This window comes from Camelina sativa, chromosome 8 (genome assembly GCF_000633955.1).
Source record: "Camelina sativa cultivar DH55 chromosome 8, Cs, whole genome shotgun sequence".
Taxonomy (NCBI): Eukaryota; Viridiplantae; Streptophyta; class Magnoliopsida; order Brassicales; family Brassicaceae; genus Camelina; species Camelina sativa.
In genome coordinates, this window is record NC_025692.1 from 20,166,128 (window position 1) to 20,193,038 (window position 26,911).

General features: G+C 39.0%; 6 protein-coding genes and 3 pseudogenes across 6 annotated transcripts; 3 read left to right on the top strand and 6 right to left on the bottom strand.

The window, feature by feature from the left end:
* Positions 397–2,369, top strand: LOC104709725. Its single transcript, XM_010426290.1, has 3 exons — positions 397–512; positions 1,413–1,643; positions 1,826–2,369. The coding sequence occupies exons 1-3, from the start codon at positions 397–399 to the stop codon at positions 2,367–2,369; spliced, it is 891 nt and encodes a 296-aa protein (XP_010424592.1).
* Positions 2,405–3,497, top strand: LOC104709726. The gene is made up of 4 exons (XM_010426291.1): positions 2,405–2,731; positions 2,791–2,889; positions 3,026–3,319; positions 3,393–3,497. Exons 1-4 carry the CDS (start codon positions 2,405–2,407, stop codon positions 3,495–3,497), a joined length of 825 nt encoding a protein of 274 aa, XP_010424593.1.
* On the bottom strand, positions 4,950–6,365 carry LOC104707611 (ATP synthase gamma chain 1, chloroplastic). The gene has a single exon (XM_010423987.2). It carries the CDS (start codon positions 6,261–6,263, stop codon positions 5,136–5,138), a length of 1,128 nt encoding a protein of 375 aa, XP_010422289.1. The 5' UTR covers positions 6,264–6,365; the 3' UTR covers positions 4,950–5,135.
* LOC104707612 (tRNA wybutosine-synthesizing protein 2/3/4-like) lies at positions 7,823–12,474 on the top strand. The gene is made up of 9 exons (XM_010423988.2): positions 7,823–8,606; positions 8,821–9,211; positions 9,489–10,568; positions 10,685–10,814; positions 11,015–11,250; positions 11,361–11,496; positions 11,626–11,702; positions 11,816–11,922; positions 12,118–12,474. Exons 1-9 carry the CDS (start codon positions 7,880–7,882, stop codon positions 12,213–12,215), a joined length of 2,982 nt encoding a protein of 993 aa, XP_010422290.1. The 5' UTR covers positions 7,823–7,879; the 3' UTR covers positions 12,216–12,474.
* On the bottom strand, positions 12,720–13,859 carry LOC104707613 (annotated as a pseudogene).
* LOC104709728 lies at positions 18,345–19,420 on the bottom strand (annotated as a pseudogene).
* LOC104707617 (calcium-dependent protein kinase 31-like) lies at positions 19,777–22,692 on the bottom strand. The gene is given in 9 exon segments (XM_010423992.2): positions 19,777–20,053; positions 20,154–20,256; positions 20,391–20,518; positions 20,608–20,775; positions 20,893–21,005; positions 21,293–21,445; positions 21,520–21,663; positions 22,040–22,499; positions 22,501–22,692. Coding segments are annotated over 9 exon segments (1,434 nt in total). The 5' UTR covers positions 22,600–22,692; the 3' UTR covers positions 19,777–19,987.
* Positions 23,682–24,702, bottom strand: LOC104707616 (TATA-box-binding protein 2-like). Its single transcript, XM_019228558.1, has 5 exons — positions 24,484–24,702; positions 24,331–24,381; positions 24,165–24,209; positions 23,928–24,020; positions 23,682–23,835 (listed from the first exon to the last, which is right to left on the bottom strand). The coding sequence occupies exons 1-5, from the start codon at positions 24,535–24,537 to the stop codon at positions 23,791–23,793; spliced, it is 288 nt and encodes a 95-aa protein (XP_019084103.1). The 5' UTR covers positions 24,538–24,702; the 3' UTR covers positions 23,682–23,790.
* LOC104709729 lies at positions 24,883–26,639 on the bottom strand (annotated as a pseudogene).

A 26,911-nucleotide genomic window follows, 5' to 3' on the forward strand; every position in this document is an offset into this window, starting at 1 on the left:
ACGTTCGAAGTTGCGAAGATTTTGGTTGAAGGAAATGTACTGGAGGAACTACCTCCCAAACTTATCTCAGTGTTAGTGATGGGAGAGAGTTCCAAATCGAAGTGAACTACCCTTGGCTCCCACCTAAGTGTAGTTCTTGCAAAGAGTTTTGGCAAATAGTGGCTCGCTGTCCTAAATCTCCCATTCCCACAGTGAAAGAAAGGATTGTCATCAATCTCAAAGTGGAGGTTCTCGAAGTTGTGGTGAATCGCTACCATCGCAACCAAGGCAAGGTGGACAATCACTTCGGTCTAAGCGCCCTAAAGCTCCTAAGAATGGAGTGCAAGATTCTCCCGCACTTCAGGCTCTGGGGAAGGACCCCTCTTCGGGTCCTGCTCCCATCTGTGTTGTTTAGACATGTCAAGCAGAGGATCCCCTGGTTGGTTCTCCGTCTTCTATCTCGATGCCAAGTATAGGAGAGGAAGTTCTCTTCGTTTCGGTGGGGCGCAAGAAGCGCTACCGCAAGGTAGCGAGTACTTAACCATTTCATGTAAATATGTTTTTTGGGTGGAACATTAGAGGACTAAATAGTCATAGAAGACAATTGGTGACAAAGCGTTGGATTAATATCCATAAGCCTCTTTTGGAGCTTTTTTGGAAACCAAGATAAATAGTAGCCATGCTGAGAGAATTACGAAGCCAATTCCTCATGGCTCGTAGTTCTTTGGAAACTTTGATAGTCATATCGCGGCGAGAATAGTGGTGGTCTGGGATCCAAGAGTTACAATGGTTGTGTACCAAGTTTCTGCACAAGTAATTACTTTCGGATTCCTTCTCCTAGCAGAGAATTTAAATCCCACAGTGTCTTTTGTATATAGATTCAACCTAGTGGAGGAGAGAATCTCACTCTGGGAGGATCTAGCCCATCTCCATTTTTCTACTCCTCTTTCGAGAAGTCCCTGGGCTGTTATTGGGGATTTCAATCAAATTCTATGCAGTGAGCACCACTCAAGGTTCCCAAACAGTCCAATTGATCTACAGGGGGTATCCAACTTCCAGCTAGCTCTCCAAGACTCAAATATCTTTGAAGCCCCATCGAAAGGTCTTCCTTTCACATGGTGGAATCATAGAGAAAAAGACCCGATCTCTACCCGTATTGATCATGCTTTCATCAATTAGCACTAGGCTCGCTGTTTCCCTGATGCTTATACAGAATTCCTGGACCCTAACCAGTCGGACCATGCTCCCTGCTTGTTCCTGGTCCCTAATCTTCATCGAGTGATTAATAGACCCTTCAAGTACTTTTGTTATGTCTCTAATCATCCCGACTTCCCCTCTGAGATCGAGGTAAAGTGGACAGCTTCTACAATAGTTGGATCAAGTCAGTTTAAACTCATTCGGGCTTTGAAATTGTTGAAACTGTGTCTTCGTAGGCTGAATCAGACACACTATAGTGGGATATCTCAACGGGTGCAGGAAAAAACAGAAGAAGTGGCTGTTCTACAAATGTTAAGCTCCCCATCTGTTGCTCTGGCCAGAGAGGAGAACATTGCTTCTGACCAATGGCATAAGCTAATGCTAGCTGAGGAGAAATTCTTTATGCAGAAATCTCGCATCCAGTGGTTGCACCTTGGGGACAAAAACTCAGCTTTTTCCATAAAACGGTGATCCAGAGGAATGCACAGAACCACATACATTTCTTCACCGACTCTGATGGCTGGAAGATCTCCTCTCTAGCATAGTAAAATAGTCATGCAGTGGAATACTTCACATCTATTCTCGGGTCTACTGACCTCCCTTCTTCTCCAGCCTCCCTTGAATACCTTCTGGATCTACTCCCGTTCAGATGTTCAGTCGCTCAGGCAGAAGGACTGCTACGGGAGGTAACAGCAGAGGAGATTAGGGAGACTCTTTTCTCTATGTCGTCGAATAAGTCTCCAGGGCCTGATGGGTACCCGGTTGAGTTCTTCAAGTCATCCTGGTTTACGGTTGGTGTAGATCTAACACTTGCAGTTCAAAAATTCTTCAAGAATGATCGTTTACTGAAGGATTTAAACACAACCATCATCACCCTCATCCCTAAGATTCCAGAAGCCTTTGCTCTTACTGACTTTCGTCCTATTAGCTGTTGCAACCTGGTCTACAAAGTAATCTCAAAGATCCTCGCTAAGGGCTTAAAGCCAGTTCTTCAAGGTTGTATATCTCCAAACCAGGCAGCGTTTCTGAGTGGGCGCAGTCTTGCCCCAAGAGTGCTCTGCTTAAAGTGTCTTGCCCCAATAGTGCTCTGCTTAAAGTGGACATCAGGAAAGCTTTTGACTCCATCTGCTAGGATTTCATCATCAAGATATTGGAAGCTCAAGGTTTCCCCCCACTTTTTAGAGCCTGGATAAAGGAGTGTATATCTACAACGCGGTTCTTCATAGCAATGAATGGTGAGCTAGCGGGTTTTTTCAAAGGGGAGAAGGGGTTAAGACAAGGGGACTGCCTCTCACCATATTTGTTCATCATGGTCCTGGAGGTTCTCTCAAGGATGTTGGACCTGAGGGCTAAGAAAGGCAAGTTTTCTGCACATCCTTTGTGTATCTCTCCTTGTCTCACTCACCTGGCATTCGCTGACGACCTCCTTGTATTCTCTGATGGGTCGCATCACTCCCTGAGCGGTGTTTGTGACATTCTTCAGCTGTTTCACTCCTTCATTGGGCTCGACATGAATCCAGTGAAATCTGAGCTTTTCTTTGGAGGGTTCAATGAGGTGGAAGCGGTTGAGCTATCTGAGTTGATTGGAATTAAATTGGGTTCCTTTCCTTCTAGATACTTGGGGTTGCCCCTAAGCTCCACCAACCTGTCTCTGCCTACTCTTCAGTCGTTCATTCAAAAGATAACGAACCAGTTGCATTCCTGGACCGCCAAGTATTTATCCTATCCAGGGAAAATTTGCTTTATTGTCTCTGTTATTTATGGAAAAATAAATTTATGTAGCTAAGTTTTTATCCTCCCAAAGGGTTTTTACCGGAAGATTGACTCCCTTTGTGCGGTATTCCTCTAGAAAAATGCAACCTCCTCAGCAAGAGGTGCGCGAGTAGCATGGTTGGACCTCTGTAAAACCAAACATGAAGGAGGTCTGGGCATCTGCTCCCTTGAAGAATTCACAACATTGTTTAGACTGAAGCAGGTGTGGCACCCTTTCACCAGGTCTGGTTCCCTTTGGGTCAGGTGGCTGGACTTTAATGTTTTCGGCCACAGAAACTACTGGTTAATGGAGAGTTCTCCGCGTTTGTCCTCGAACATAAGGAAGATGATTGAACTCAAACCTACTTTCAAGAGATTGGTCCATTTTAAGGTTCGTGATGGGCTTAAGGCTCTATTTTGGATTGATTCCTGAACGTGTCTAGGTCCCCTAATTGATATCTTAGGTGAGTTGGGACCAAGGGAGCTTCGTATCCCCAAAGGGGCTACGGTTTGGGAGGCTACTCGCAATGAACACTGGTTCCTGCCTAATGCAAGGTCTCACCAAGTAGAACAGTTGTAAATCTGTCTCTCGGCTGTGCAACCGCCATCTCCCTCTCGGGGTCCTGATCACTACCAATGGAGGCAACCCTCAGGTTCGTTTGCTGAGAAGTTCTCATCAAAAGGGACTTGGTTACAAACTCGGGAGAGCTCTCCCTCAGTGCCTTGGTTTAAAAGTGTCTGGTTTAACGAGACGGTACCAAGGTTATCATTTATCCATTGGCTGGCTGCTCAAGGTCGATTGAACAGGAGAGATAGGTTAACTCGGTGGGGGTTAATTGTTCCTGCAACTTGTGTTCTCTGTACTTCCGGGCTGGAGTCTCACCACCATCTCTTTTTCTAATGTAATTCACTACGGCCCTGTGGGTTTTGCTAGCGACGAGAATCTCGCCTAACCCTCCGGTTTCGCTAGTAAGTGCATCCTCCTGGGTGCTTAATGTCCAATCTTCTCCTCCTGCCTTCGCAAGTAATATCCTTAAGCTCTGGTTGCAAACGGTGATGTATGAAATCTGGAAGGAACGAAACCGTAAGGTCTTCTCAACGGAATCTTGTTCTCTCGCAGCTACTAAGACTCTAATAGATTGCACGATGCGGAACTGCCTAATCTCTTTCTCGTCGGAGGACCCAGCAGAATCTCTCTCTTTGGCTATTATTTCAGTTGTTATGTTTTTTTGGGGTTTCATTATAAAATGTGAACCTTTTTTATTGGTATAAAGTTTAACCAAAAAAAAAAAAAACTATTTCCTCTTTCAATCTCAATTTTGCTGCTAATGTTTTTGTTTCTTCAGAGCTTTTTATATTATAAGACTCTTGTTTGATTTCAGGCTGTCGTTGCAGGGCTTTTGGTTCAAAACTGTCTCAAGTTGTTATTAAATTTTGGTGAATGTTTCTCCATATATATACTTAGTTAAAACTTAAAATGGCTTTGCTTCCTCCAGCTCTCTTCACGTTTAACGTGGCATGGGGACTCTATGTGCTATACTGCTATCTATGTAAACATGTATAAGATCTACGTCGTCTCCTTTTTCTTCTTACGGTTCTCTAAATTAGTTTTGTGTATGTATAGATATATTGCCCAAAGGGCTTACTCGGGAGCTTCGAGTTGCAGATGAGTGTGAGAAAGCAATAGCCATAGTTATTCTTGATTATGCATCTTTCTTAGCTTCTTCTTTTTTGTCGTTTGCTTCTCTTCCTTTATGATACAAGTATGTAATTGACACAACCCATACTTGGATCCCCATTGCTCTTTGTCCACCTAAGTGGTCAGCTTCTCCCATATCAATTTCTTGCTTATAAGATGGCTCCTTTGGTTAAAGTTGAATCATAAAACCAAGAATGATGCATTGTTATGCCTAACTAAGTTAAGATCCTTCATAACAGCAATTGAATAGGATTCAACTATCAAGAAAAACAAATCTTATTCCTTCAAAAGGATCCTACAAAAAGGCTCATCATCCACAAAATATTCAACAAAGATTTCCATCAATTTATCCAATGAAAGGCCAAAATAGATACAACCTCGCACTTTGTTTGTAATTGCATGATTATATGAAGAAAAAAAAGATTATAAGGAGTTGTTCTAGAGTTTACCATTATACATTATACAAACGATAACGAGAATAAAAAAGAGTTTGACAGTTCCAAACATATCAAACCTGTGCATTAGCTCCAGCAACAATTTCAAGAATCTCTCCAGTAATCTTAGCTTGACGCTTTCTATTATACACCATAGAAAGCGATTTCTTAAGATCCGATGCATTGTCCGAAGCACTGCTCATTGCACTCATTCTAGCTGCAAGCTCACTAGCCAACGACTCCTGCAAAGCCCTAAGAATCTGACTGTTAAGGTACAGAGGCAACAAAGCATCAAGAATCTGAACAGGGTCTTGCTCGAATTGCAAGATGGGAGAGAAATCAGCGGTTGGTGTCCTAAAAGTCTCTCTTTCAACAGTCAGTTTCCCTTCTTTCGTCGTTAACCTGAACAACTCATCTTCCGCAGCATCAACACAGTTCCCATTAATGTCACAGATCTCTCCTTTAGGCGATAGAGGCAGTAGCGTGTGGATCACGGGTTCTGACTTGACCAAAGACACAAACTTTGTGTACAAGAGCTCGACTTTGTCGACTTCTTCACTTATAAACAGAGAGAAGACATCATCAGCCACAGCTTGAGCTTCTTTAGCCGTCGGTAGAGTTCCGGCTTCAAGGAACTTGTCGACGGGGATGTACGGACGACGGAGGAAATAAGAGTTTCCCTTCTTGCCCACGCTAATGACTATGTAATCAAGACCAAGACCTTTAAGCTCTTTGATCCTAGCCTCTGCTTTCTTGATGATGAAGTTGTTGAATCCACCGCACAATCCACGATCACCGGTTACGACAACGAGTGCCACTTTCTTAACCGGTCTGACCTTGGTTAAAGGCACATCGACATCATCGGTTTGAAGCTGTTCGTTGATGTTGTAAAGAACCTCAACTAGGGTTTCAGAGAATGGTCGTCCGTTGACGACAGCTTCTTGAGCTCTCCTGACTTTAGCAGCAGCGACAAGCTTCATAGCTTCGGTGATCTTCTGAGTGTTCTTGACGGAATCGATACGGTCTCTGAGCTCACGAAGAGACGATTGGATCGGTGAAACAGAGGAAGATCTCGAAGGAGGAGAGGTAGTGTGGTTAGGGAGGAGAAGAGGGTTGAGAACAGATCGGAAAGATAAGGAAGAGGAATCAGAAAGAGATGGTTTTGATGAAACCCACATTGTTGTTAGATTAGAGCAAGCCATTGTTCTTGATTCTGAGAGAGAAGGTTTTTTCTTCTTCTTCTTCTTCTTCTTCTTTTGTTTTGTTGTTTTGGCTTAACCTTATCTCTGTTTCTTTTGATTGTATGAAAGAAGAAGGAAGAAAGAAGAGAGGAGGAGATTTGAGTGGAGGGAAGACAAGGTGATGAGATTGGGTTTGGAGATAAGGCTTTGAGTCTTTGGAGTCTGTCTTCCCAATGGTGGGATCCTCTTTTGTTGACATGGCGTTGCATTAGTGGATAGTTCGAGATCTTCAATTTTTTTTTTCCTGTTTTGTGTGTGTGGTTATATTTTAGTTCTTTGTTTATCAGCCAACCAATGTTAAGCGTTATGAGTTTTGATTTGTGTTTCTCCCAATGAGAGAAAATATCTGATTTAATAAAGAAGGATAGAAATTAGTGTAATTCGGATTGGTTTAGTGTGATTTGGTATGGTTTTGGTTCAATTACAAAACATATATACCAATCAGATTTCCTTACAAGTGGAAGTTTATTCTGGTTTGATTTTGTTAATTGATTCAAAATCCAGAATATTTCAATAAGCATATTACGTTGAAATAATTAAATTATATACAACACATAGAAATTTATAAAATTTTATTCATCAAATTAAATATAATTTTTAAAAAAAATCAACTTTCATCAAAATAAAATTCTGGTCTTTTTTTTTTTTTGTCAAACTACAGTTGAAACCGAAACAATACATGCATATTTAGAATATGCTTCTTTTTTTTGAGCCAGCACTTGGAATATGCTTAATATGATCATAGAAACCACAAAAATTCTAAACCTTGCTATGAACAAGATTTTAGTCTTATGTTTTGTCCTATTTCCATCACCAAACATTCTTTTATTATTACTACTAAGCTCAGTTTCTTAATTATTGATGTGGACAAATTCAATTCATCGTTATAAAATACCATCAACAATCTAGTAACATTATATTTTATCTCTTATAAGTAAGGATCAAATCAACCTTCAAATGCATACATGATGGAAAGAATTTTACCTGCATTTAGGGCTAATAGAGACAATCCATGTTAAATCCGCACCCCGTATAGATATGAACCTATTGTTCGAGATAATTTAGAAAATCTCTCAATCGAACAAAGATTACAATATCGATACGGGGAGCGCTCTCACATGGGTTGACTACCATCACTCTAAGTAAAATGAATATAGTGATCCATCAATTCAATCTTTATGACTTTATAGTGGAAAATGAAACTTTAGAAGAAAAAGAAAAGTGCGAGATAGATTGATAATGCAAAGTGTAAGCAACTTCAATATATAATAAGACACAAAGACCTTCATCACCTACAAATATTTGATGTTAGTTACTACTACTTAGTTAGGTCACGAAATCTGCACCCGTTCTCACGCATTTTGTGTTACGTCGATTGTGATCCGAGTAAAGAAAGCCGTACCTAACCGGAAATAACCGAACCGAAATCCAAATTACACAACGCTTCTAAAACGGCAGCAAATAATGTCGTTTCGTACTGAGTCATCTTCTTCGTCACTGGATCTAAAGCGCCCCACTCTTAAGGGTTTATGAAACCTTAAAGGTTAGGGTTTTAACAACAACCAAACTCAAAGGAGATGGATTTCGAGAAGAGGAAAGCTGCGACCTTAGCTTCAATTCGTTCATCGGTGACTGATAAATCTCCCAAAGGTTATCTCGACGAACCCATCATCCCTCTCCTCGAAACCATCAACCACCACCCATCTTACTTCACTACAAGTTCATGCTCAGGTCGAGTCTCAATTCTTTCTCAACCCAAACCAAAATTGAATGATACAACTAAGAAGAAAGCTCGTGGTGGGTCATGGCTCTACATCACGCACGACCCAGCTGATCCAGATTTGGTAATTTCTCTCCTTTTCCCTTCCAAGCCAAATCAGATTGACCCACCCAGCGAATTAGTCTTCCGATTCGAGCCGCTGATCATTGCTGTTGAATGTAAGGATTTGGGTTCGGCTCAGTTTCTTGTGGCGGTAGCTATCTCAGCTGGGTTTAGAGAGTCGGGAATCACATCTTGCGGCGATGGCAAAAGGGTGATTATAGCTATAAGATGTTCGATTCGAATGGAGGTGCCTTTGGGTGATACACAGAAGCTGATGGTTTCACCAGAGTATGTGAAGTTTCTAGTTGATATTGCTAATGAGAAGATGGATGCGAATAGGAAGCGAACCGATGGGTTTGGTGTAGCTTTGACTAGTAATGGTTTCAAGAATCCAAATGCAAATGATGTGGATGAAGATGATAATTACGAGAATCTTGCTGGAGATCATGATTTAAGTATCAATAGTGGAGACTTGCATCCTGGTAAGTTCTGTTATATCATCCCTATGTGATTGTTGTGTTAGCAGATAGCTTGAGTAATGGACTGAGATAGGATATGCTACAGTCTTGTTTAGTTTATACTAGAGCTAGTGTGTGTATCCTATGGTCGAAAGTTTGAGTTATGTCTACTTGGTTTGCAGGATAACTTTCAAATTTTAAACGTGATAGCCAGTTTCCGTATCTAAATCATTGGCAGGGCTTCACCAAGATCTCATACTGCTCTCGAAATTATCCATAGTCGGGGAAACTGTTGAGAAGCTTTACCTTTGGGGACACTCAGCTTGTATGATAGATAAACCAGACCGAAAAGAGGTTATTGTGTTTGGTGGGTTTGGAGGTTTTGGGAGACATGCTCGAAGAAACGAGTCTTTGTTGCTCGATCCTTCATGTGGCACCTTAAAGTTGATTGCAGTCAATGAATCTCCATCAGCACGACTTGGCCACACAGCTTCAATGGTTGGCGATTTTATGTTTGTAATTGGAGGAAGGGCTGATCCCTTGAAAATTTTGAATGATGTGTGGAGGCTCGATATACCCAAGGGTGAATGGAGCTCACAGAGGTGTATTGGAAGTGAATTTCCTCCAAGGTAAATGTCATTTTGTATGTCCATTTCCTTAACAAACCTTTGACCTATTTCCAATGATAAACTTCTATGTACTGTTTATTTTGTTAAATAAACCTCAAATTCTCAGAGATGCTCTCAACTGTATTTTAGAAACTATTAATCCTATTTATTGCACTTAGGTTGATGTCTATCTTGCTTCGTTTCTTTGGTTTATTATATGTTTTTGTTGTATTAACATCTTTTCAGATAATTGTTATCTCAAATTTTCTTCTAAATGCAAATCCTTTGAATTGAGCAGGCATCGGCATGCAGCAGCCAGTGTTGGCTCAAAAGTATACATATTTGGTGGGCTCTACAATGATAAGATAGTTTCCTCTTTGCACATTTTGGATACAAAGGACCTTCAGTGGAAAGAAATTGAACAACAAGGTCAATGGCCCTGTGCGCGCCACTCTCATGCTATGGTTGCATATGAGTCTCAGTTATTCATGTTTGGAGGGTACAATGGGGAAAATGTACTCAATGATCTATACAGCTTTGATGTCCAAAGCTGTTATTGGAAACTTGAAGTGATTTCTGGAAAATGGCCTCATGGCAGATTTTCCCACTCAATGTTTGTTTATAAGCATATTATTGGCATCATCGGAGGTTGTCCTGTCTCACAAAATTGTCAAGAGTTGACGTTGCTAGATCTGAAGCACCGAATGTGGAGAAGTGTGAGATTGGAATTCATGAATAAAGAGTTGTTTGTTCGAAGTACAGCCAGCGTTCTTGGTGATGATCTCATCGTCATTGGGGGTGGAGCTGCTTGCTATGCTTTTGGGACAAAGTTTAGTGAACCAGTGAAAATCAACTTGGTTCAATCTGTGACTATGAGTGAAAATCATGTTCCTCCTCAACCTGAAGATGTTTCTATAGAATCGAATAAAAACAATGCAGATTTGAAGACTGAAACGTCTCTGTCTCAACCATGGGTGATACAGTTAGAAAGAAAGTATGCAAAGTTTGGCAAAGACATACTTAAAAATTTCGGATGGTTAGACCTTGAGAGGAAGGTGTACTCAAACGAAAAAGGTCTTTGTATATGCTTTCCTGTGACTGAAAAGTTTTCTGAACTTTTCCATGAGAAGCAGCTTTTGGGCGAAGACAAAGAAGGGTCAGAGGATGATAAGCTAATAAAGGGTCTATCGTTAAAGGATATATCCAGCTCAGCAGCTTTGAATCTATTGAAGGAACATGGTGCTAAAAAACTCATTAATGTATCTTTTGAAGCCAAAAAAGTTGCAAAATCCCCAGTACAGAGAATGAGAGAAGATATAACATCTGTACTTAAACAGAAAGGCCTGCCGGAAGAGCTTTTGGATGAGCTTCCACAGAAGTAAGTATTCCTGAAATCTGATTTTATAATAGTCGGGAACTAAAATGGTAAAATCTGATTGCGTGCATGTTTTTTTCGCTTCCATCTCATAGTAATTGTAATTTCTCTACTGGTAGATGGGAACGGCTTGGGGATATTGTTGTGCTTCCTGCAACATCCTTTAAAGATCCAGCTTGGAGATCTATCAGTGATGAAGTTTGGTGTGCTGTTTCTAGATCGCTTAGTGCCAACCGCCTTGCACGCCAAGTATGTTGCTTTAGATCTTTGCACCAATTTTTTTAAGTGCAAACCTTTATATCTTACCTATTCGTCTTGAAGCACTTCGAAATCTACATTATTGATTTATTACAAGTTATGACAATGCTGAGAACTTTACAAACCACTGTCTTACCCAAATTTCATTTGCTTACCAGTAAGACTTATCATCGATTTTGTGTCTTTTTCAGGGACGAGTTGAAGCTAATGGTACAAGAGATAGTACATTGGAAATTCTTGTGGGAGACAATGGATGGGTTGATCACCGTGAAAATGGGATCTTGTACTCTTTTGATGCTACGAAGTGCATGTTCTCGTGGGGTAACCTCTCAGAAAAGCTTCGTATGGGTAACATGGCCTGTGAAAATGAAGTTGTGGTGGATCTGTTTGCTGGAATTGGATATTTCGTTCTCCCATTCCTTGTGAGGTAGGCCATTATCCAAAAAAGTAGAGCAGACATCGTGGTTTATACAATCAGAAGCCATTACTTTCTTGGATCGCATGCAACTACAATGCATTCTTAATTTACATTTGCAGGGCAAAAGCAAGGATAGTTTATGCTTGTGAGTGGAATCCCCATGCTATTGAAGCTCTTCGACGTAATCTTGAAGCAAATTCTGTTTCTGAGCGTTGTATCATTCTTGAAGGGGATAACCGGATCACCGCACCCAAAGTACGGTTGATGATATTCAAACTGCTTACCATATATTAAATCTTAGGCAATACGGTTCATGGTATAATTGTTGGATCGAGTAAATTACTTAAGTAATAGATTTTTCGTTTCAAATATTTTGATTCTCAGGGGGTAGCTGACAGAGTCAATCTTGGTCTTATCCCGAGTAGCGAAGGAAGCTGGGTCACAGCTATTCAGGCATTAAGGTGATTTTAATCTTCTTGAAACTTGGTTCTTTACAACAAGAACCTACAGCATAAAATCTGAGACAAGTTTTAAAACTCAGTCATGTCTCTGTACTTGTTATTGGAACTTGCAGGCCTGAGGGAGGAGTACTCCATGTGCACGGGAATGTCAAGGACTCAGATGAGAGCAGTTGGGGCGAGCATGTCACCAAAACATTAAGTGATATCGCTAGAGCCGAAGGTAATAAGTTTATGAACAAAATTGAAAACTCTCAAAGTAAGAGCATTGTTTTTCAACTTTCAGTTTTGGTACTCCTAAACCAGTTTCTGAATCAAGACTAGGATGTTACTGCGTGATGATGAGATTTCTTATCTTGGTTTGGGTAAATACTAGAGAATAACGTGGGACATATATTTTTGGGTTCTCATGGTTTAGGTCATAGATGGGAAGTTACAGTGGAACATATAGAGAAGGTGAAATGGTATGCTCCTCGGATTCGCCATCTTGTCGCCGATGTGAGATGCAGATCATGATGATGACAAGGGCAAGAGTGCAAAAAGACTTCCCATTGTGCAGGTGAAATGGTACGCTCCTCGGATTCGCCATCTTGTAGCCGATGTGAGATGCAGTTGATGATGATGACAAGGACATGAAGAGTGCAAAGAGACTTCCCATTGTATTGTTTAACTTGAATGATCTCAACTGCTATAACTAGTTTTTGACTTTTTCACTATTTGAGACATTGACTTCCTCTGTACCAATCCAGAAGAAATTAAGACAAGTTTTATGTTATTGGTTTCCAAGTTAAGTAGTAAGTTTCTTTTTGTCAAATAGTTACATGTCCATTTTGAGTGATTCTGATACACATACTACTGTGTACCAAAACGTAAAACTTGTCAAGATCATTACAGAATCCAAAACTAACATAGTTGATGTCAAAATACATGGTAGAAGGATGATCCTTGATCAAAAATAAATAAACACAAAGAAGAAGAAGAAGAAGAAGAAAAGAGTTTTAAGAACACCAAACAACCTTCTTAGTCTGGAACTGGAATCAGACTTGGAACGTACACATAGCTACAAATAAACGGGTCACTGTAGTGAGGTCCATGGCGTCCTGTCTCAATTTGTTTTCTGATCCCACCTTGATCAATTTGGTAAAAAGTGATGCAACCACACCACTTATCATCATCTTCCTTGACATATCCTTCGCACCATGTCATGATAATTTTGTGATTTCCAATGGGGTATCCCGGACGAGCCATATCAGTATGGACATGTAACAACGGAAGCTGAGGGCTAGTGACATTAAAAAATTTGGTAAACGAAACAACTCCATCAGTCAACTTGTTTGTCACCCACACCTCATTCTCCGTTGATACTTCTTCCTCATCATCCTGCATATCTTGTAGTAATAAAGAGAGCCTATCTCCACTGAAACAGCCTAATCGACTAGTCTCCCGGGTACTAGGAAAAACGCATACGTTCTTGAACGTTTCCATGGTGAAATCAAAACTTAGAATAAACTCTTCATCAGTAACCCAATACATATTACCCTTCACTCACACACCTTTGCAATCAATATCTATATCCAAATCGACCTTAGCATCAAGACTTCTCCACGAATCAGACTTGAATTCATATATCTCAAACTCTTCTGGATCATCATAAGACAGAGGACCAGAAAACCTCAAGATCTTGTAGTTATGGCGACACGTATTGTCGTATCCCATCCCAAAGTAATCATCAGTTTCGGAGTAACAGACCAACGGTTCGATCCATTTGATTTTCCTCGTAACCGGATTCCAAACTGCGAGATCGACGTCTCTTTCTCTATCGTAAATCGGGTAACCACCGAAACACAGCATGAGTCCATCACAGTGAACCATAGAATCAAGAAGCGAATGTGGATAACGGAACACGTCTGGGACTGGTGAATCTTTATGGATTCCGGTCACCGGATCCATGATTTGAACCGTCAGTTTATCATCGATCCTTATGAAACGTTCCGGAGAGCGATCCAAGTGATTGCACATGAATCTCTTGTCGGTGATGAGATCGTACCATTGCTTGCACGTCGACTTGAATCGGTTCAAAGACTCGGCAGGAGTCCTGATTAGTATTTCTTCTATTAGCTCAGGTGGCAAAAACCGCAACAAACGCTTCGCAGAAGCCATGGACTCTTGATTGAAAAACAGAGAGATGTGGTTTCTTGATCGATAAGGTTTCTTGTTTCCTTTTTTTAGTTAGGTTTAAGACTTTAAGCACTATAATATCAACCGAACCAAATATACCAATCGAATTAAAGTAAACCAATAATGTTGAGCGGTTCAGAGTTTTTATTTTAAATATTTTGATGGGTATAAAAAAAACTTTTGACAAAAGAAGAAAGATATACAATTTTAGAAAATAGAGATTATTAAATCTCAATATTCATATTGTATGCATATTAGAGTAATCAAATGTGTACCGGTTTAGTATTGGTTAATATTGGTTTAGTATTAGTTAATCAATTGTATAGGCTATAAGCCTCTCATCTCATGTAACAATTGATACCAATATTCTCAAATATTTATAGAATCATATTGACAAAGTTATCACACTTAATAATGAACACAATTAACACAAATACCAAAAGAATTAATGAGTCCTTTATAGGGATTTTACAGCTCAAACTAACTATCTCACTTTGGTTTTCTCCGATATGATTCAATTGATTGGAAGAAGTTCCCCTTATGCCCGCAGGCAGCTGTCACTTCTCATCATTGTGCGGAACTCATCAAAGTTTATTTTTCCATCCTGTAACACATAGTTACGTTGTTCAACATAACAGGTCTAAAAGAACAGGTCTAATGTATTGGATTGGACCAACTTACATTATCGGTATCGACTTCAAGATTCACATAGTTCTGGATTCTTGAAACTTCTTTTGGAACTCACCTAAATCCTACCCACCAAATGTAAATGCGGATGAGGTCAAATAATAAATTGCAGAAAGTAAATAACACAAGAGCTTTGTTAACGAGGTTCGGTTTTTCCTATTCCCCGGGACCACATCCAGATTTCGATTCCACTAGAATCGGAAAGCAAATACAACCTATTCGCAAACGCGTAAATCAAGCACAACCCTCTTAATTCACCGCTCCGTTTTATAAGATGAAATCTTAAAGATAAATCTCTACCCTTAACTAAACTCACACCGAGCCTAGATTCAAATCAAGATAACCTAACCTTGGGCTAAACTTCCCCTGAGCCTAGACTTCAGATCTTCAACTCTCTTGAGCAACCTTCACACACACATCACACCGACGAACAAAGAAGCTTGAACAACCCAAGCACCAAACCGCGAAACTCGCACACAATGAGAAAGCTCTCTAGGATTTTATTCTTTATGTCTCAGCTCTCTTGCTTCTCTAGGACGTGCCCAACACCTCCTTATATACCCATCAAGACTTCCTAATCACCATAGGAGAAGATTTCCAAATTCCATTAGAAAAATACTTTTTGCTTTTTGCTATTTTCCTTTTCCTTTTCCTTGTAAAACTCCAATTTAATTAACCAAATAAATAGTAATTTTTCTCTTCAATTCATCCTCAAACCTTCCTTCAATATTGCCTTCTCAAACCTTCTAAAAACTCCTCACACACATAAAACACCTACAATCCTCTATCACTTCTTGTATCACACAGACACTACTTCAGACATACCAATACATCTTCACCAAATACTAACAATCATGGCCCCTTCTAAATTAATCTCTGTAGAATCACAAACAGATAGAACATTTGTGTTGGCTCTAGAACTATCTAGAAAAAATAAATAAAGGAACTTACCAAGAACATCTCCAGCAGAGAACCGTTCCTTGGGGTTTTTAGTAACTAGTAAGCATCTTTTTGACAAGATGTTTTGCCTTCACAGATATTGAAGATATTGAAGGCCATGGTTTGCTCTCATAATCAATTTGGTCCCTCAATACCTCTTTTAGAAGCTCTTCTTTAGTTTCTACAATGTATACACAACATAAACCTATAAACTACGTACAGATCAAACACCAAGAAGAAACAAATCCAGTAGCTCTAAGTTTTTACCGGCCACATAGGGAGGTTTGCAACAGAGCAGCATGTACAAAATAATCCCTGCACTCCAAACGGCTGCTTCTTTCCCGTAACTACCACTTAAAACCTCAGGAGCAACGTAGTAAGCACTCCCAACACGACCTGTTTTTGTAGGTTTCAGACACAATGCATCAAGTCAATCTTATGAAGAAGTTAGAACCAAACAATCTGTTCAAGAAAAGACAATGAGTCACCAAATTCGAATCTCTATGAATCAAAACAGAAGTAACCAAATTTTCTCATGACTAAAGTTACCAAACGCAGATTTTGCTACTAAAAGAGACTTGTGTAAGACAAATGTTATAGATTTAAAACATTTACATAAATCCAAATCTACCTCTAGCTTCAGTTTTGAGTCCAAATGTGAGCGATGATAAAACATTACTAAAGAACAACCTCTAAATTCAGTTTGTGAGTCCCAATCGCTCTGCATAGGAACAAAAAAGTCACCAAATTTCGCACATGACTAATGCAAAGAGACACAAACTAACATAATCGGATTCAAAACCTATCAAACAACACACTCAAAGACAGAACACTCAAAGTCAATAGCTTAAAAAGGAAAAGATATCAACACCGTGAATATTCGTATGGAAATAGGAAATCTTATATATTCTTAGCTAATGAAAAAAGGAAACATAGTAAAACCGTCGTTATTCTGATGGAAAATTAGGAAATCTTTCTTAACTATGTAACAAAGGAAAATCTAATTAATTAGGGAGATCTTGTCACTATATTATGGCCGTTGTGCCTTCTCTAGCTTTTGTTTCACTTCCCATAATTATTACATTATTCTCTCTTTCTCTCTACTCCGATCGAAACTTATGGCTCCTCGTGATAAAGTTGGTGGTGATGATGATTTGAAGAGGAAGAATAACTATTTCAAACAAATATTTCCTGCTTTTAAGAAGAAAGCGACAGAGCTCTCGGTTCTTTGCGGCAACTCTGTTGGTTTCATCTGTTACGGTCCGGACAACGATCTCCATGTCTGGCCTGAGCCTCAAGATAACCCACAAGCCTTACCGGAGATCGTTGGGAAGTTCAATGCGTTGAGCGATCACATGAGGATGAGTCACGCCTCCGATCTCTTCGACTTGCCATATCTCAAGGGTTTGTCGGATGAAGAATTGCTTAGACATCTCGCTAAGCTTAACTCCCACTTAGTTGGGATCAAGCAGTCAAAGATGACTATATTGAAAATAAGAGGAAACTCGAAGAAGCGCAATGATCATCTCAGAGTATCAGAGAACGCCGCCGCCATCATCCCAAACCACAAGGTGGCGGCTTCTTCGGGTGATCGATTAGGGTTTGGAGAGTCGGGTTACGTTATCCGTGACTCTCACGAAACTGTTGTTTCCAGTTTGGGATCTAGTGCTGCTGCTTCCAAGGTTTTTAGTGTTTCGGATTCTTCTCCTCTCATGTTAGGGCTTTCTTGCGGCGATTATTTTCCGGCCACTGATAACTCTCGTGTAATACCTTCCGACCTGCAAAATCAATCAGAGTTACGTTCGTCTTCTCTACCTTTCAACATCGCTCCTCGTGATAAAAATCCAAACAAGTCCGGTGGTGATGATGATTTTAAGAGGGCGAAGAAGAACTTTTTCAAACAGATATTTCCTACTTTTAAGAAAAAGGCAACAGAGCTCTCTGTTCTTTGCGGCAACTCTGTCGGTTTCATCTGTTACGGCCCTGACAACGATCTCCATGTCTGGCCTGAGCCTCAAGATAACCCACGAGCCATACAAGAGATCATTGGAAAGTTCAATGGGTTAAGTGATTACAAGAGGAAGAATCACGCCTCCGATCTCTACGACTTCCCAAACCTCAAGGGTTTGTCGGGTGACGAGTTGAGGAACCATCTCATTAACCTTGAATCACACTTACTTGGGATCAAGCAAAAAAAGTTAAGTATATCAAGAAGAGAAAACTCCAAGCCGAGGGATATTGGTGTTTCGAATTCTTCTGTGTTCCATCTCTAACTCATATCTGTAATTTCTTCTTCAAACTTAAGTATCGCAAAGGTATATAACATTCAGGTTATGCATTATGTACTAATCATTCAATTCTACAACCTTATATTGGATATAGTATATGGGATTTTCTAAGACTAACAAGGACACCGACCATATTGACATCATCCCTCCTACAAGCATGAACAAAGAAGAAAAAAATGCGAGATAGATTGATAATGCAAAGTATTGTTTAACTTGTATGATCTCAACTACGATAACAAGTTTTTCATTATTATTTGAGACATAGTTGAGACATTGATTTACTCTCTACCAATCCAGACGAAATTAAGACATATTATTGGAAACCAAATAAGTAGAAAGAGTTTTTTATCAAATAGTTTACACATACTGTGGACCAAAACGTAAAACTTGTCAAGATCATTACAGAATCCAAAACTAGTCTATGTCAATAACATCTGCAGTATAGTAACATAGTTGATGTCAAAATACACGGTAGAAGTATGATCATTGATCAACAATAAATAAACACAAAGAAGAAAAAAAAAAAGAGTTTTAAGAACACCAAACGACCTTCTTAGTCTGGAATCGGAATCAGACTTGGAACGTACAAATAGCTACAAATAAACGGGTCACGGTAGTGAGATCCATGTCGTCCTGTCTCGATTTGTTTTCTGACCCCACCTTGATCAATTTGGAAAAAAGTAATGCAAGCACACCACTTATCATCATCTTCCTTGACATATCCTTCGCACCATGCCATGATAATTTTGTGCTTTCCAATGGAGTATCCCGGACGAGCCACATCAGTATGGTAATGAAACAACGGAAGCTGAGGGCTAGTGACATTAAAATATTTGGTAAACGAAACAACTCCATCAGTCAACTTGTTTGTCACCCACACCTCAATCTCAGTTGATACTTCTTCGTCACCATGTTGTAGTAATAAAGAGAGCCTATCTCCACTGAAACAGGCTAATCGTCTAGTCTCGCGGAAAGCAGGACAAACACATAGGTTCTTGAACGTTTCCATGGTGAAATCAAAACTTAGAATAAACTCTTGATCAGTAACCCAATACATATTACCCTTTACTGACACACCTTTGCAATCAGTATCTACATCCAAATCGACCTTAGCATCAAGACTTCTCCACGAATCATACCTGAATTCACAGGACCAGAAAACCTCAAGATCTTGTAGTTGTGGCGACACGTGTTGTCGTATCCAATCCCAAAGTAACCAGTTATAGAGTAACAGACCAAGGGTTCGATCCATTTGATTTTCCTCGTTACCGGATTCCAAACTGCGAGATTGTAAATCCGGTCATTGCCGAAACACAGCATGAGTCCATCACAGTGAACCATAGAATCAAACGAATGTGGATAGCGAAACACGTCTGGAACTGGTGAATCTTTATGGATTCCGGTCACCGGATCCATGATTTGAACAGTCTGATCATCATCGATCTTTATGAAACGTTCCGGAGAGCGATCCAAGTGATTGTACACGAATCTCTTGTCGGTGATGAGATCGTACCATTGCTTGCACGTCGACTTGAACCGGTTCAAAGACTCAGCAGGAGTCCTGATTAGTATTTCTTCTATTCGCTCAAATGGCAAAAACCGCAACAAACGCGTCGAAGAAGAAGCCATGAACACTTGATTGAAACAGAGAGATGTGGTTTCTTGATTGATAAGGTTTCTTGTTTTTTTTTTTACTTAGGTTTAAGACTTTAAGCGCTATAATATCGTGGTCAACCGAACCAAAAAATACCAATCGAATTAAAGTAAACCAATAATGTTGAGGGGTTCAGAGTTTTTTTGTTTTTAATATTCTTATGTGTATATAAAAATACTTTTGACAAAAGAAGAAAACTATACAATTTTACAAAATAGATATTATTAAATCTCAATATTCATATTGTATGCATATTAGAGTAATCAAATGTGTACCGGTTTAGTGTTGGTTAATATTGGTTTAGTATTGGTAAATCAATTGTATCGGCTATATAAGAGCCTCTCATCTCATGTAACAATTGATACCAATATTCTCAAATATTTATAGAATCATATTGACAAAGTTATCACACTTAATAATGAACACAATTAACACAAATACGAAAAGAATTAATGAGTCCGTTATAGGGATTTGACAGCTCAAACTAACTCTCTCACTTTGGTTTTCTCCGATATGATTCAATTGATTGGAAGAAGTTCCCCTTATGCCCGCAGGCAGCTGTCACTTCTCATCATTGTGCGGAACTCATCAAAGTTTATTTTTCCATCCTGTAACACAGAGTTACGTTGTTCATCACTTACAAGGTTTCAAAAAACAAAAAACAGGTCTAATGTTTTATGTATGATATATTGGATTGGAAAAACTTACATTATCGCTATCGAATTCGGTTATAATTTCTTTGATACTACCTTCTTCATCTTTTACACCATACTCCTTCATAGCCATCTCCAACTCTTCCTTTGTTAAGTGCCTTTTGTATAAGACAAACCATTTCACATTTTAGTTTAAACTTTCAACTCCAACTCTTCACTGTTTCTATTTTAGTTTAAACTTTCATCTCACATCTCACAGTTCAAACCATTTCACAGTTTGAAAGAAACTTACCCGTCGTTGTCTTTGTCAAAGTGTTGGAATAATTTGTACAAATGATCATCTCTATCCAGTTTATATCTATGCATCGTCGCAGAGATAAACTCGTCTATGTCGATTGTTCCATTACCATCCACATCAGCCTGAAATGTACTTCTCTGTTATTCAAGATTTTGGATTTGACACGTGATCAGAAAATGGCAAGTTAAAAGATGTGATGATGATAACTCACGGCTTCCATGAGTTCCTCCACTTCGGTTTTAGTGAGTTTAGATCCAAGTCTGGTCAGGCCTGTTTTGAGTTCTTGAAGAGTAATTGTGCCACTTTTGTCGGTGTCAATGTTGGTGAACAGTGTCTTAAGACCTTTGATTTCCTCTTCTGATAGATTTGCTGCACTAACCTGCAAATCAGATTGCACACATCATAACCGATGCTTCATACACAATCATAGGAAGAAAGATCATTTGCAAGGATATGATATGTAACATAAATTAGATAGAACCGGGACACTCTTTACCTTTAGAGCTACTTTCTTAAACTTGTTCATACGTCGAAACTCCTTCAAACGGGATAAAACAACACCATCAATAGGCTTATCTGAAGCTTCTCCGTCTTTTAGCCATGGATGTCCTATATACAACAAACAAGGATAGTAGTAAAGCGTTACAAACAGAACACAAACAAGACTTTAAGATTCCTTGAACTCCTAAAGTTCTATTGAGGAAAGAAGCTCTCAACAAACATAGTGAGAGCGTAATTCTAGATTCTTGAAACTTCTTTTGGAACTCACCTAAATCCCACCCACTAAACACTAACAATGATTGCCCCATCTAATTTGAGTTCTTTAGAATCACAGACAGATTTAACATTTGTGTTGGCTCTAGAAATATCTAGAAAAGAGAAATAAAGGAACTTACCAAGAACATCTGCAGCAGAGAACCGTTCCTTGGGGTTTTTAGTAAGCATCTTTTTGACAAGATGTTTTGCCTTCACAGATATCAAAGGCCATGGTTTACTCTCATAATCAATTGCGTCTTTCAATACCTCTTTGAGCAGCTCTTGCTCAGTTTCTACACAACATAAATCCTATAAACTACAGATCAAACACCAAGAGAAAACAAATCCAGTAGCTTCAAGTTCTTACCGGCCACATAGGGAGGTTTGCCACAGAGCAGGATGTACAAAATAATCCCTGCACTCCAAACGTCTGCTTCTTTCCCGTAATTTCCCTGTAATACTTCAGGAGCTACGTAGTAAGCACTCCCGACACGCTTCCGGTATACTTCTCCTGTTTTGGTTGGTTTCAGAAGAATGCATTGAGTCAAACCATATGAGAAAAATAAGAACCAAAGTAACTGATTTCGCATACCTGAAAACATTCTCTATGGATTAAAACAAAAGTAACCAAATTTTCTCATGACTGAAGCAACCAAACGCAGATTCTGATACTAAAGATTATAGATTCAAAACATTTACATACCAAATCTAAATCTAGCAAACTCCTAAGATGATTATAACAAAGATCAACCTCTAAACTCAGTTTGTGAGTCCCAATCTCTGTCCACAGGAACAAAAGTCACCAAATTTCGCACATGAGTAATGCAAACTAACATAGTCGGATCCAAAACCTACCAAACTAACACACTCAAAGAAAGGAATCTTACCTTCTTCTATAAAGACAGAACACCCAAAGTCAATAGCTTTGAGCACAGCATTCTTATCATTACTCGAGAGCAAAAAATTCTCAGGCTTTAGATCACGATGCATCACACCCATGAAATGGCAAACCTTTACAACATTCACAATAGGCCTAATCATCTCAACAGCATCTTTCTCAGAGTGACACTTGCCAGCATCGGATAAAGCTTCGATTTTTTTAAACAACTCACCACCGCCACAGAACTCCATAACGATATGTACAGACTCTTTATCCTCGTAAGCACGTTTGAACACGACGATGTTTGGTTGACCAGACAAATGCTTCATGATACGAATCTCTCTCTTCACGGCTTGTTCATCTTCTTCCTTCTTTAGATTCGTCTTGAGTATGGTTTTGCAGGCGTAAGTCGTACCCGTTGATTTCTCTATGCATCTTCTGGTTATACCGAATTGGCCTTTACCCAATTTGTTCCTCGAGGATGTAAAGCTTTCTGATGTCCACGAATGGTTTCTCGAGTATCGTCTTCTTCGATGGTTTTGGGTCTTTACTGATGGAGCAACCCATTTAATCTGAGTTTGTAGAAAGATGATCTTTTGAGAAGAGAACCTCAAATTGTCAAAAATGTAAAGCTTTTGAAATTTTGGATTTTTATTTTTTTATGAAGGTCATTGTTCTTCCAGGCTAGTGCCAACATTATATTAAAAAAATTTGGTCTTTAAATATTCAAATTGGTCATTTCTTTATATGATTTATACTTAGTCCACGAAGACTTTTTAAAAAAGTCAATTAAATATTTTGAAGTATTGATTAAGTTTGTAGTTTTAACTTTTAACTCAGTTTTTTTCTATACAAGTGGTAGTTTTTTTTACTCAACATTGATATTGGTCTTTAGAGTTTTTTTTTACCTTTAGGCTTAGGTTAGGGTCTAAAACCTTCATTTTCATACATCTGAAACCAACGAGTTAATCAATCTTACATAATTTAGTGGAAATATAAATTCCACAAAAATTACTTTTGTCTAAAGAAGTTTTCGTCATAAGGATTAACGAGCTTACAAGGAAATTACAAAGGGATCAAGAAGCAAGAAAAAAAAAGGTTTTGGGTGTTTTTACTTTAGATTCTTGTAAAATGTAACTCTTTGGATGTAGCATATATGACAAGTATTTCCATCCATTACAAATTTTCTTATTGGTTTTTTTTTGTTCTTACCAAAACCTAAAACCCTACAAGCTCACACCATTGCTAAGAGCAAGATTAATGGGGGGATCTTAGAGCATGTGCATCGGCGTGTATTTGATGCGTCTTTCAGTAAAAAAAATTACTGTTTGAATTTTTAAAAAATTAATTGTGTATTGTTTTGTAAATAAGAACTCATGATCTCTTAGTTAAAATTTTCTCCTCCAATGGTAAGTTCTAATTTTGGGTCTCTTATTTTTTAAAAAATTATTTTTTGAAATTTGAAAATTTTAAATAGAATAGAAATAGTATAAATGTGTAAACATTTAAGATTTTATAAAAATAGAAAAATATTGCATTTAATTAATTTGTAAACATACCAAACATAATAAAAAACATAATAAACATTACAATAGAAGTGCAATTCATAAATAGGGAAAATGATTAATTGTAATACTGATTTGCCCAAATTAATATCACAACTGACATAAGTTTTTTCTGATGACTAATAAAAGAAGCTAACACAATTTTGAGCATACCGTGCGTTCATAAGCATGGACATGACCAGTAAATACGATATCAACACCGCTCGTATATCAATCCTGGAAATAGCTCAGGCTCATACTAACAATCAATGATGAGAGAGGTACGAATCATCAGAGCGATTTAACTCCATCTTACAAGTATATATGATCACAATGCTTGAGATCACTTACACTTGAGAAAGCACTATGAGAGAATGCAAGACCTTCAAGCCTAATCGGGAATTTGACATCACATGAGCCTACAATGTTCTGTATCTTGAAATCCTGCAAAATGTAATCGGCTATGTTATTACTAGACTGTATACATAGTTTATCCTTCCAATACGAAAGCAAACCAATTGCTGATGGAGATAGAAAAGTATAATACAGTGTATGTTGGATCAGGGACAGAGATAGACATATGAGTACCTTGAACTTTGCAGGAAAGCCAAGCTTCTGAACAATCCGAGCATACTGAACAAGAAAAAGAAACTTCTTTAGTATAACATAGAAGAAATACCTACTAGAATAATATCAAGTCTCTAACTAAAGTGCTACTAGAAGAACATCAGCCGCATTAAGAGAAGCTAGTTACCTTTCTTGCAGCCAGCTTTGACAGATGTTCACTTTTAGCTCCGGTACACACCTACATTGGAAAACATAGATGGCCGTTAGAAAAGAAGGACATGGTAGATCAAGGCATGTGAGAAAAAAGTGACGAAACAAGCTGTAAGTCTATAAAGCATACCATTTTCCCAGATGCAAAGATCAACGCTGTAGTCTTTGGCTCTCTAATCCTCATAATTACAGCAGCAAAACGCTGGAACACGAATCACTTAAAATTATGCACCTGGAAGTATAAAATCTCGGTATAAGAAACAGGACCAAAACGATCTGAAAAAAACAGAACCTATGATGAATGGTGTTCAATATCAATTGAATCATGCACTCCATAGCTATAGTTTCACTCAAATGTCAATCTTAACTTCAGAATGGAACATCATTTTAGGAATTGTGTCCAAAGTCGTATAAAAGAGAGACATGCTCTACTACCAAACCCAACAGCCTCTCACAAAACTGAAGAAGCTAAAAGTGAAATCAAATGAAAGAGAGAGAGAGAGAGTGAATGAGAAAGGGATACCTTGAGAGAGGATCAAAAATCAAAGAACCTTAATTTGGGATCAAAAATCAAACAACCCTAATTCGTTTACCTAATCACGAAATCTCCTCCGCTATGCATCACCTCCAACCCCAACCTCAACCTCCTCTGATTTCCATCTTCTTCCTTTGTCGATTCGGGACTTCTATCGCGAGAGACAGAGAGAAAAAGGCCAACAGAACCGTATCGTCTCTTAGATCAAACAAGGTTATACTATATAAGAGGCTCCCTTAATTTTTTTCTTTTCTTCTGATTTATTGTTTTCCCATAAAACACTAACAACCCTTCTATGAACCCCCGTTGGAGAAGGTCTAAGGGATTTCTAGATAGCGGCTGCAGTCTCCATCGCATAACCTCTCGGCCAAGGGAGTACACATGCTACTGTAGACCAAAAAGTACAACTTCCCAAGATCATTACAGAATCCAAAACCAGTAGCGTATGCCAATAACATATGTATAGCTGATTTCAACACAAATGGTACGTAGAAGGATCAACAAACACAAAGAACCAAAAGAAAAAAACAGAGTTTTAAGAACAAGAAACAAACCTCTTATTCTGGAACTGGAATCAGACTTGGAACATACGCGTAGCTACAAATAAACGGGCCATCGTACTGTAACGCTTCATGTCGCCCTGTTTCAATTTGTTTTCTGATCCCACCTTCATCAATGTGGTAAAGAATGATGCCAGTACACCACTTTTCATCTTTGTTGTCATCTGCCTCCACACCATACCATGATACTGTTGTGCTTGCCAATGAAGTGTCCCGGATGAGACTTATTATAATAACACTGTAACGCCGGAAGATAAGGGCTTGTGACATTAAAATATCTGCTAAACGAAACAACCCTGTCACTCAATTTGTTTTTCACAAACACCTCAATATCCATTGACCACACTCCATCACCATGTTGTAGTAACAAAGAGAGTCTATCTCCTTTGAAACAGCCTAAGCTTCGAGTTTTACAACAATTAAGAAAAGAGTATCTGTCCAGTCGATATTTACAACAAGGAAAAAAGCATATGTCCTTGAACGTTTCCATGGAGAAATCAAAACTGAGGATACACTCTTCCTTCTCTGTACGTTTAGCAATCCAATACATATTACCCTTCACTGACACACCTATGCACTGAGTATCTACAGACCAATCAAACTTAGCACCAAGAGTTCTCCATGAATCAGACTTGAATTCATATATCTCACACTCTGGATCACCACGAGACAGAGGACCAGAAAACCTCAAGATCTTGTAGTTATGGCGACATGTATTGTCGTATCCAATCCCAAAGTAATCAGTTTCAGAGTAACAGACCAAGGGTTCGATCCGTTTGATTTTCCTCGTTACCGGATTCCATACTGCGAGAGTGGCGCCTCTTATATGTCGGAAACTCGAGTAATGACACATACAAAGCATGAGTCCATCACAGTGAACCATAGAATCAAACGAATATGGAGAGCGAAACACGTCTGGGATTGGTGAATCTTTATGGATTCCGGTCACCGGATCCATGATTTGAACCGTCTGTTTATCATCGATCCTTAAGAAACGTTCCGGAGAGCGATCCAAGTGACTGTACACGAATCTCTTGTCGGTGATGAGATCGTACCATTGCTTGCACGTCCACTTGAATCGGTTCAAAGACTCAGCAGGAGTCCTGCTTAGTATTTCTTCTATTAGCTCAGGTGGCAACGACCGCTTCGAGGTTTCTTCCATTGGCGCTCGCTGTATAATCGAAACTTCAATTGTAAGGTTTCTTCTTCTTATTAGGATTGTGAAACTTAGGTTCAGGTTATGACTTTTAGGGTTTAGGCGTCGAATTTTGATCAACCGAACCAAAAACTGTTACGGTTTAACCGAGCCGAAATACCATTCGAATTGAAGTAAACCAAAAACGTTGCGGGTTCCGAAATATTAACTCGTTCCCAATTATTAAATTCTAAATAAACTTTAGCAGCAGCATTTAAATATTTTCTGTTCTCAATTTTTTAAGGAGATTCTCAAAAAATAACATCAA

Bases quoted from the DNA above. Each gene is read 5' to 3' on its own strand.
- LOC104709725 (XM_010426290.1), top strand. From the start codon at position 397: ATGTCAAGCAGAGGATCCCCTGGTTGGTTCTCCGTCTTCTATCTCGAT. The intron at 513-1,412 runs GTACTTAACCAT...GTGTCTTCGTAG, and splicing joins GCGCTACCGCAAGGTAGCGA to GCTGAATCAGACACACTATA. The intron at 1,644-1,825 runs GTGATCCAGAGG...ACTCCCGTTCAG, and splicing joins TCAGCTTTTTCCATAAAACG to ATGTTCAGTCGCTCAGGCAG.
- LOC104709726 (XM_010426291.1), top strand. From the start codon at position 2,405: ATGAATGGTGAGCTAGCGGGTTTTTTCAAAGGGGAGAAGGGGTTAAGA. The intron at 2,732-2,790 runs GTGGAAGCGGTT...CTTTCCTTCTAG, and splicing joins TCTTTGGAGGGTTCAATGAG to ATACTTGGGGTTGCCCCTAA. The intron at 3,320-3,392 runs GTTCGTGATGGG...TTGATATCTTAG, and splicing joins AGAGATTGGTCCATTTTAAG to GTGAGTTGGGACCAAGGGAG.
- LOC104707611 (XM_010423987.2), bottom strand. From the start codon at position 6,263: ATGGCTTGCTCTAATCTAACAACAATGTGGGTTTCATCAAAACCATCT.
- LOC104707612 (XM_010423988.2), top strand. From the start codon at position 7,880: ATGGATTTCGAGAAGAGGAAAGCTGCGACCTTAGCTTCAATTCGTTCA. The intron at 10,815-11,014 runs GTATGTTGCTTT...TGTCTTTTTCAG, and splicing joins CCAACCGCCTTGCACGCCAA to GGACGAGTTGAAGCTAATGG. The intron at 11,251-11,360 runs GTAGGCCATTAT...TTACATTTGCAG, and splicing joins GTTCTCCCATTCCTTGTGAG to GGCAAAAGCAAGGATAGTTT.
- LOC104707616 (XM_019228558.1), bottom strand. From the start codon at position 24,537: ATGAGGATTAGAGAGCCAAAGACTACAGCGTTGATCTTTGCATCTGGG. The intron at 24,210-24,330 runs GTAACTAGCTTC...TTTCTTGTTCAG, and splicing joins CAAAGCTGGCTGCAAGAAAG to TATGCTCGGATTGTTCAGAA. The intron at 24,021-24,164 runs GTACTCATATGT...TACATTTTGCAG, and splicing joins GCTTTCCTGCAAAGTTCAAG to GATTTCAAGATACAGAACAT.